At 42.2% G+C, this 10,000-nt stretch overlaps 1 protein-coding gene across 4 annotated transcripts in view; it reads right to left on the reverse strand.

Annotated features, from left to right (window-relative positions):
* Positions 1 to 10,000, reverse strand: part of ryr1b (ryanodine receptor 1b (skeletal)) — a 275,237-nt gene that overhangs the window by 56,015 nt on the left and 209,222 nt on the right. For 2 of the 4 annotated variants that reach the window (XM_071360276.1, XM_071360273.1), the window contains 3 exons: positions 9,290 to 9,363; positions 7,792 to 7,809; positions 1 to 20 (listed from right to left, as the gene is read on the reverse strand). The exon at positions 1 to 20 is cut by the window's left edge and continues 61 nt beyond it. In XM_071360276.1, the coding sequence (XP_071216377.1) occupies positions 1 to 20; positions 7,792 to 7,809; positions 9,290 to 9,363 (112 nt within the window). The remainder of the gene's footprint in view (positions 21 to 7,791; positions 7,810 to 9,289; positions 9,364 to 10,000) is intronic. The other 2 variants (XM_071360277.1, XM_071360275.1) reach the window with 1 other exon arrangement.

Here is a 10,000-nt window from a genome sequence, read left to right on the forward strand (position 1 = left end):
ATCCGCCATCACCTTCTCATCTGGCCACAGGAACACAAGAGGGGGTCAACAGGGGGTCAACAGGGGGTCAATAGGATGAGAGTGTTGTTGTTTTTGTTTGTTGATAAGTGTATTGGAGTGTGTAAATACAGTGTCCATTGTTGTTTGTTTATAAGTGTATTGGAGTGTGTAAATACAGTTTCCATTGTTGTTTGTTGCTAAGTGTATTGGAGTGTGTAAATACAGTGTCCATTGTTGTTTGTTTATAAGTGTATTGGAGTGTGTAAATACAGCGTCCATTGTTGTTTGTTGCTAAGTGTATTGGAGTGTGTAAATACAGTGTCCATTGTTGTTTGTTGATAAGTGTATTGGAGTGTGTAAATACAGTGTCCATTGTTGTTTGTTGATAAGTGTATTGGAGTGTGTAAATACAGTGTCCATTGTTGTTTGTTGATAAGTGTATTGGAGTGTGTAAATACAGCGTCCATTGTTGTTTGTTTATAAGTGTATTGGAGTGTGTAAATACAGTGTCCATTGTTGTTTGTTGCTAAGTGTATTGGAGTGTGTAAATACAGTGTCCATTGTTGTTTGTTTATAAGTGTATTGGAGTGTGTAAATACAGTGTCCATTGCTGTTTGTTTATAAGTGTATTGGAGTGTGTAAATACAGCGTCCATTGTTGTTTGTTGATAAGTGTATTGGAGTGTGTAAATACAGTGTCCATTGTTGTTTGTTTATAAGTGTATTGGAGTGTGTAAATACAGTGTCTATTGTTGTTTGTTGCTAAGTGTATTGGAGTGTGTAAATACAGTGTCCATTGTTGTTTGTTGCTAAGTGTATTGGAGTGTGTAAATACAGTGTCCATTGTTGTTTGTTGCTAAGTGTATTGGAGTGTGTAAATACAGTGTCCATTGTTGTTTGTTTATAAGTGTATTGGAGTGTGTAAATACAGTGTCCATTGTTGTTTATAAGTGTATTGGAGTGTGTAAATACAGTGTCCATTGTTGTTTGTTTATAAGTGTATTGGAGTGTGTAAATACAGTGTCCATTGTTGTTTGTTGCTAAGTGTATTGGAGTGTGTAAATACAGTGTCCATTGTTGTTTGTTGCTAAGTGTATTGGAGTGTGTAAATACAGTGTCCATTGTTGTTTATAAGTGTATTGGAGTGTGTAAATACAGTGTCCATTGTTGTTTATAAGTGTATTGGAGTGTGTAAATACAGCGTCCATTGTTGTTTGTTTATAAGTGTATTGGAGTGTGTAAATACAGCGTCCATTGTTGTTTGTTTATAAGTGTATTGGAGTGTGTAAATACAGTGTCCATTGTTGTTTATAAGTGTATTGGAGTGTGTAAATACAGCGTCCATTGTTGTTTGACTGAGAAAGCAAGGATGAATAAGAGGAGTTTAAAATGAAGGATTAGGCCTGGTAACAATGTGTGTGTGTGTGTGTGTGTGTGTGTGTGTGTGTGTGTGTGTGTGTGTGTGTGTGTGTGTGTGTGTGTGTGTGTGTGTGTGTAAGTATAACCACAGTATCACTGCCCTCGTTAGCAGGTTAGTAGCTAAACCACAAAGACCTCAGACAGATTGTCCGTTAGTCTCTGTCCACTGGCCAGCGGATAGGCAGATAGAGAAAGGTAGGAGCCAGACAGGAGGAAAGGGAGGAGCCAGTCAGGAGGAAAGGGAGGTGCCATACAGGGGGAGGAGCCATATGTGGGGGAAAGGGAGGAGCCAAACAGGGGGAAAGGGAGGAGCCAGATATGGGGAAAGGGAGGAGCCAGTCAGGAGGAAAGGGAGGAGCCAGACAGGGCGAGGAGCCATATGTGGGGAAAGGGAGGGACCAAACAGGCGGAAAGGGAGGAGCCAGCTAGGGGGAGAAGCCATATAGGGGGAGGAGCCAGAGGCTTCCCGCCTTCAATACTATAGTACTGACCCCAGCTTTGATTTTATCTGCTCCCTCCTCAACACACACACACACACACACACACACACACACACACACACACACACACACACACACACACACACACACACACACACACACACACACACACACACACACACACACACACACACACACACACACACACACACACACACACACACACACACACACACACACTCCATACAGAGAACACAGGAACTTGGCCAACAACCAGGTATTTCAACACACACAGGTCAACCATCAATAATGTGACATTGATAGAGTCACGACAGTGGAGAGGACAGGGAATGATGTGACATTGATAGAGTCACGACAGTGGAGAGGACAGAGAATGATGTGACATTGATAGAGTCACGACAGTGGAGAGGACAGGGAATGATGTGACATTGATAGAGTCACGACAGTGGCGAGGACAGAGAATGATGTGACATTGATAGAGTCACGACAGTGGCGAGGACAGAGAATGATGTGACATTGATAGAGTCACGACAGTGGAGAGGACAGAGAATGATGTGACATTGATAGAGTCACGACAGTGGAGAGGACAGAGAATGATGTGACATTGATAGAGTCACGACAGTGGAGAGGACAGGGAATGATGTGACATTGAAATGGTCACGACAGTGGAGAGGACAGAGAATGAGGTGACATTGAAATGGTCGCGACAGTGGAGAGGACAGAGAATGATGTGACATTGAAATGGTCACGACAGTGGAGAGGACAGGGAATGAGGTGACATTGAAATGGTCACGACAGTGGAGAGGACAGAGAATGATGTGACATTGAAATGGTCACGACAGTGGAGAGGACAGGGAATGAGGTGACATTGAAATGGTCACGACAGTGGAGAGGACAGGAAATGAGGTGACATTGAAATGGTCGCGACAGTGGAGAGGACAGGAAATGATGTGACATTGAAATGGTCACGTCAGTGGAGAGGACAGGAAATGAGGTGACAATGATAGAGTGTTCACAGAGGACAACATCATCTTCTGTGACAGAGACAGACAACACAGGGAGCACAGAAATACAGAGGACAAATCGGAGAGAATATCTCTCTATATCAAACACAAAGTCACACAAGTCATGCAACTACAGATCTACTGAACTCTACAAACTCCAGTGAGTGTGTGTGTTGTTGTGTGGTGGAAAAACAAGGGAACCAAATCACATGTACTGGAGACAGAAGCAGGGCGTACAGTGGCTTGCGAAAGTATTCACCCCCCTTGGCATTTTTCGTATTTTGTTGCCTTACAACCTGGAATTAAAATGTATTTTTAGGGGGGTTTGTATCATTTGATTTACACAACATGCCTACCACTTTGAAGATGCAACATATTTTTTATTGTGAAACAAACGAGAAATAAGACAAAAAAACAGATGCATAACTACCCCCCTCCCCCAAAGTCAATACTTTGTAGAGCCACCTTTTGCAGCAATTACAGCTGCAAGTCTCTTTGGGTATGTCGCTATAAGCTTGGCACATCTAGCCACTGGGATTTTTGCCCATTCTTTAAGGCAAAACTGCTCCAGCTCCTTCAAGTTGGATGGTTTCTGCTGATGTACAGCAATCTTTAAGTCATACCACAGATTCTCAATTGGATTGAGGTCTGGGCTTTGACTAGGCCATTCCAAGACATTTAAATGTTTCCCCTTAAACCACTCGAGTGTTGCTTTAGCGGCTCGAATCCCCGAGCTGACAAGGCAGTTAACCCACTGTTCCTAGGCCGTCATTGAAAATAAGAATTTGTTCTTAACTGACTTGCCTAGTTAAATAAAGGTAAAATAAATAAAAAATTACGGTCATTGTCCTGCTGGAAGGTGAACCTCTGTTCCAGTCTCAAACCTTTGGAAGACTGAAACAGGTTTCCCTCAAGAATTTCCCTGTAATTTAGCGACATCCATAATTTCTTCAATTCTGACTAGTTTCCCAGTCCCTGCCGATGAAAAACTTTCCCACAGCATGATGTTGCCACCACCATGCTTCACTGTGGGGATGGTGTTCTCGGGGTGATGAGAGGTGTTGGGTTTGCGCCAGACATAGCGTTTTCCTTGATGGCCAAAAAGGTCAATTTTTTTCCATATGTTTGGGGGGTTTCCCACATGCCTTTTGGCGAACACCAAACGTGTTTGCTTATTTTTTTCTTTAAGCAATGGCTTTTTCTGGCCACTCTTCCGTAATGTCCAGCTCAGTGGAGTGTACTGCTTAAAGTGGTACTATGGACAGATACTCCAATCTCTGCTGTGGAGCTTTGCAGCTCCTTCAAGGTTATCTTTGGTCGCTTGTTGCCTCTCTGATTAATGCCCTCCTTGCCCTGTCTGTGAGTTTTGGTGGGCAGCCCTCTCTTGGTAGGTTTGTTGTGGAGCCATATTCTTTCCATATTTTAATAATGGATTTAATGGTGCTCCGTGGGATGTTCAAAGTTTGTGATATTTTTTATAACCCAACCCTGATCTGTACTTCTCCACAACTTTGTCCCTGACCTGTTTGGAGAGCTCCTTGGTCTTCATGGTGCCGCTTGCTTGGTGGTTACCCCTTACTTAGTGGTGTTGCAGACTCTGCGGCCTTTCAGAACAGGTGTATACATACTGAGATCCTGTGACAGATTATGTGACACTTAGATAGCCTCAAAAAAACCTGGTTAAAATGATCATTTAGAAGTCAGACGAACACACCTAGAAGTTTTGGAATTATAACACATAGCAAGTCTGAACCCAGACAAGTGATTGGCACCATTTTTCTCTTAAAGGAATACCGTGGATTTTGGCAACGAGGCCCTGTATCTACTTCCCCAGTCAGACAAACTGGTGGATAACTGTCACGCCCTGACCATAGAGATCCTTTTAATTCTCTATTTGGTTAGGTCAGGGTGTGACTAGGGTGGGAAATCTATGTTTTCTATTTCTTTGTTGGCCGGGTATGGTTCCCAATCAGAGGCAGCTGTCTATCGTTGTCTCTGATTGGGGATCATACTTAGGCAGCCTTTTTTCAACCTTAGTTTGTGTGATCTTGTTTTTGTGTAGTGCCTGTGAGCACTGCATTTGCTTCACGTATCGTTTATCCTTTATTGTTTTTTATGAGTTTCATTATTAAAGATGTGGAACTCTAAGCACGCTGCACCTTGGACCATTTATTCAACAAACGATCGTGACAATAACTATAATTTAGTTATTATAATTTTTATGTCTCTGTGTCCGGTATGAAGGAAGTTAGAGGTTCTTACGCCAGCCAATGCTAACTAGCGTTAGCGCAATAATCGGAGGTACTTTTGTTATTTAACCTTTATTTAACTAGGCAAGTCAGTTAAGAACATATTGTTATGACGACCTGCCGCGGCCAAACCCTTCCGTAACCCGGACGACGCTGGCCCATTGTACGCCGCCCGATGGGACTCCCGATCACGGCCGGTTGTGATGCACCCTGGGATCAAACCAGGATCTGTAATGACGCCTCTAGCACTGAGATGCATTTCCTTGGACCGCTGCGCCACCCGTGAATATGTGCTAGCATGTTACCTCTAAATTCCCTCATACTGGACACAGAGACATAAAAATGGTATCTACGAGTTCATCTGACACTGGGGGAAGAACATAAAAGGGCTTCATTTCCAAAATCTCAAAGTATCCCTTTAAGCTCATTCAATGAATGTTAAAGTAGCATCTTGTGATATTTTCTATCACATAAAAGCGGTCTTTAATTACACAATAGGGGAAAGTGAAAATAAGTGGGAAAAAAGCACAAGAATGTGAAAAAGTTCAGATGTGATGAATGTCAACCTTCTGTCCAGAGAACACCTTTTGGTAATGTCTTGGTAGGGATAGGGAGAAAGATGACAAGGTGGGGAACTTGGGACAATGGAAGACTCTCAGTATTTGAGGGGGATGTTTAAATGATGTAAAAAGGCAAAATGTCTTAGGAAACGGGGCTTTGTCGACTCCCTACTAAGGTAGCAGTTCATTTCAGGTTTGATGAGACACATCAGTACAGTAAGAGACTCATGGCTAGAAAGGATATGGATTTTGTCAAATTGACATTCAATGTTGATTTTGTTTTTTGCACTTTAGCTAACCGTAACCCTTTTCCTAACCTTAACCTCATTCTCCTAACCTTCTAGGTTCACTTTCCTAACCTGCTACGTAAGTTGTCCTAACCTGCTACGTAAGATGTCCTAACCTGCTACGTAAGTTGTCCTAACCTGCTACGTAAGATGTCCTAACCTGCTACGTAAGTTGTCCTAACCTGCTACGTAAGATGTCCTAACCTGCTACGTAAGATGTCCTAACCTGCTACGTAAGATGCCCTAACCTGCTACGTAAGTTGTCCTAACCTGCTACGTAAGATGTCCTAACCTGCTACGTAAGTTGTCCTAACCTGCTACGTAAGATGTCCTAACCTGCTATGTAAGTTGTCCTAACCTGCTACGTAAGATGTCCTAACCTGCTACGTAAGATGTCCTAACCTGCTACGTAAGTTGTCCTAACCTGCTATGTAAGATGTCCTAACCTGCTATGTAAGATGTCCTAACCTGCTACGTAAGTTGTCCTAACCTGCTACGTAAGATGTCCTAACCTGCTATGTAAGATGTCCTAACCTGCTATGTAAGATGTCCTAACCTGCTACGTAAGTTGTCCTAACCTGCTACGTAAGATGTCCTAACCTGCTACGTAAGTTGTCCTAACCTGCTACGTAAGTTGTCCTAACCTGCTACGTAAGTTGTCCTAACCTGCTATGTAAGATGTCCTAACCTGCTATGTAAGATGTCCTAACCTGCTACGTAAGTTGTCCTAACCTGCTACGTAAGATGTCCTAACCTGCTACGTAAGTTGTCCTAACCTGCTACGTAAGTTGTCCTAACCTGCTACGTAAGTTGTCCTAACCTGCTACGTAAGATGTCCTAACCTGCTACGTAAGTTGTCCTAACCTGCTACGTAAGTTGTCCTAACCTGCTACGTAAGATGTCCTAACCTGCTACGTAAGATCTCCTAACCTGCTACGTAAGATCTCCTAACCTGCTACGTAAGATCTCCTAACCTGCTACGAAAAGTCAAATCTGACAAAAGCTGTATCCTTTCTAGTCAAAACCCCATGTAACAGTTCTCTGTGATCTCCTCTAGAGAACTTGTCAGGACAAGAAGAAAATGGAAGAATTACTCTCCTTCCTTCTTTTTGCTCAGCCACTGTTCCACGAGTCTTAGAGTTACAGTAGATCTGTAGTACTAGGAAATGCACTCAAGGACCCCCCAAAAAAAACAGTAAAAACTTTTCAATCCCTGCTAGTGGACGGATCATGGCCGTTACCGGGGTAACTTAGAGGAAGTGACGCTAGTGAATTCAATTATAATCTTTTGGCAGTTATCCCAGGCTAAAATAACCACCTCAAGTGATCGGAAAGTTTCGGGGGTTTTTCAGTGACTCCTTGAGTGCGAAATGAAATGCGTATTAACTACATACACCACAGACAAAGAAAGACCTAGTGAGCTGAATAAAATAAAAAAAGGACAGAAGGAGAGAGAGAGAGAGAGAGAGAGAGAGAGAGAGAGAGAGAGAGAGAGAGAGAGAGAGAGAGAGAGAGAGAGAGAGAGAGAGAGAGAGAGAGAGAGAGAGAGACAGAGACAGAGACAGAGACAGAGACAGAGACAGAGACAGAGACAGAGACAGAGACAGAGAGAGAGAGAGAGAGAGAGAGAGAGAGAGAGAGAGAGAGAGAGAGAGAGTGAGCGAGAGCGAGAGAGAGAGAGAGAGAGAGAGAGAGAGAGAGAGAGAGAGAGACAGAGACACAGAGACACAGAGAGACAGAGAGACAGAGAGACAGAGAGACAGAGACAGAGAGGGGGAAAGAAGGAAAGAGACAGAGACACGTCTTATTTACCACGTTCTAGCTTCATATCTGAGAACCGTGAAAAGGTGGGATGGGGGAAAGGAGGGGTATGTAAAGGGTAAAGGGCAGGGTAGAGTGGTGGTGAGGAGAGAGACAAAGAGAGAGCCAAGGTGAGTCCAGTAGCTACAACAATTAAAGCCGTTGTCAGGGATGCATGTACAGTTTCTATACACACCGTCTTGAAGCACAGTGATTCATACAACAGCACCTTTATGAATCTCATACGGTTTCTATCTACATTAGGACAGCCAACAAATACAGTAAATAAATACACGCTAACACAAACTGCAACCGCAGTAAACACCTGTATGCAGTAGAAAGTATAGTGATTCACAGCGAGTAGCTACCCTGTAACTAGCCATGTAGCAGATCAGTTTGTGTTGTATCTACCCTGTAACTAGCCATGTAGCAGATCAGTTTGTATTGTAGCTAGCCTGTAACTAGTCATGTAGCAGATCAGTTTGTACAGTAACTAGCCTGTAACTAGCCATGTAGCAGATCAGTTTGTATTGTAGCTAGCCTGTAACTAGTCATGTAGAAGATCAGTTTGTACAGTAACTAGCCTGTAACTAGCCATGTAGCAGATCAATTTGTACAGTAACTAGCCTGTAACTAGCCATGTAGCAGATCAGTTTGTGTTGTATCTACCCTGTAACTAGCCATGTAGCAGATCAGTTTGTACAGTAACTAGCCTGTAACTAGCCATGTAGGTGATCAGTTTGTGTTGTATCTACCCTGTAACTAGCCATGTAGCAGATCAGTTTGTGTTGTAACTAGCCTGTAACTAGCCATGTAGAAGATCAGTTTGTGTTGTATCTACCCTGTAACTAGCCATGTAGCAGATCAGTTTGTGTTGTAACTAGCCTGTAACTGGCCATGTAGCAGATCAGTTTGTGTTGTAACTAGCCTGTAACTAGCCATGTAGCAGATCAGTTTGTGTTGTATCTACCCTGTAACTAGCCATGTAGCAGATCAGTTTGTATTGTAGCTACCCTGTAACTAGCCATGTAGCAGATCAGTTTGTGTTGTAACTAGCCTGTAACTAGCCATGTAGCGGATCAGTTTGTATTGTAGCTACCCTGTAACTAGCCATGTAGCAGATCAGTTTGTGTTGTAGCTAGCCTGTAACTAGCCATGTAGCAGATCAGTTTGTATTGTAGCTACCCTGTAACTAGCCATGTAGCAGATCAGTTTGTGTTGTAACTAGCCTGTAACTAGCCATGTAGCGGATCAGTTTGTATTGTAGCTACCCTGTAACTAGCCATGTAGCAGATCAGTTTGTGTTGTAGCTAGCCTGTAACTAGCCATGTAGCAGATCAGTTTGTGTTGTAACTAGCCTGTAACTAGCCATGTAGCGGATCAGTTTGTGCTGTAGCCAACTCATCTGTGGACATCAACAGTCTGGCAGTGTAGTGAGAGGGGATGTGTTACATTGAGCTGTGCAGGTGTCAGAGCTATCCTGGTGGTGAGGTGTTATCACCATACTCACTTGATCCCTCCTCTGACACCATACCAAGCCCCTCAGCCTTGTTCTGTCGCTCAAAGGCATTCAGGTCTAGAACGCTGCCAACAAACACACATTAGAATCAATAACACACAAACATTAGAATCATTAACACACAAACATTAGAATCATTAACACACAAACATTAGAATCATTAACACACACAAACATTAGAATCATTAACACACAAACATTAGAATCATTAACACACACAAACATTAGAATCATTAACACACAAACATTAGAATCATTAACACACACAAACATTAGAATCATTTACACACAAACATTAGAATCATTAACACACAAACATTAGAATCATTAACACACAAACAGAATCATTAACACACACAAACATTAGAATCAATTACACACACAAACATTAGAATCAATTACACACAAACATTAGAATCATTAACACACACAAACATTAGAATCATTAACACACAAACAGAATCATTAACACACACAAACATTAGAATCAATTACACACACAAAGATTAGAATCAATTACACACAAACATTAGAATCATTAACACACACAAACATAAGAATCATTAACACACAACCATTAGAATCATTAACACACAAACATAAGAATCATTAACACACAACCATTAGAATCATTAACACACAAACATTAGAATCATTAACACACAAACATTAGAATCATTAACACACAAACATTAGAATCAT

This window comes from Salvelinus alpinus, chromosome 22, assembly GCF_045679555.1.
Source record: "Salvelinus alpinus chromosome 22, SLU_Salpinus.1, whole genome shotgun sequence".
NCBI lineage: Eukaryota > Metazoa > Chordata > Actinopteri > Salmoniformes > Salmonidae > Salvelinus > Salvelinus alpinus.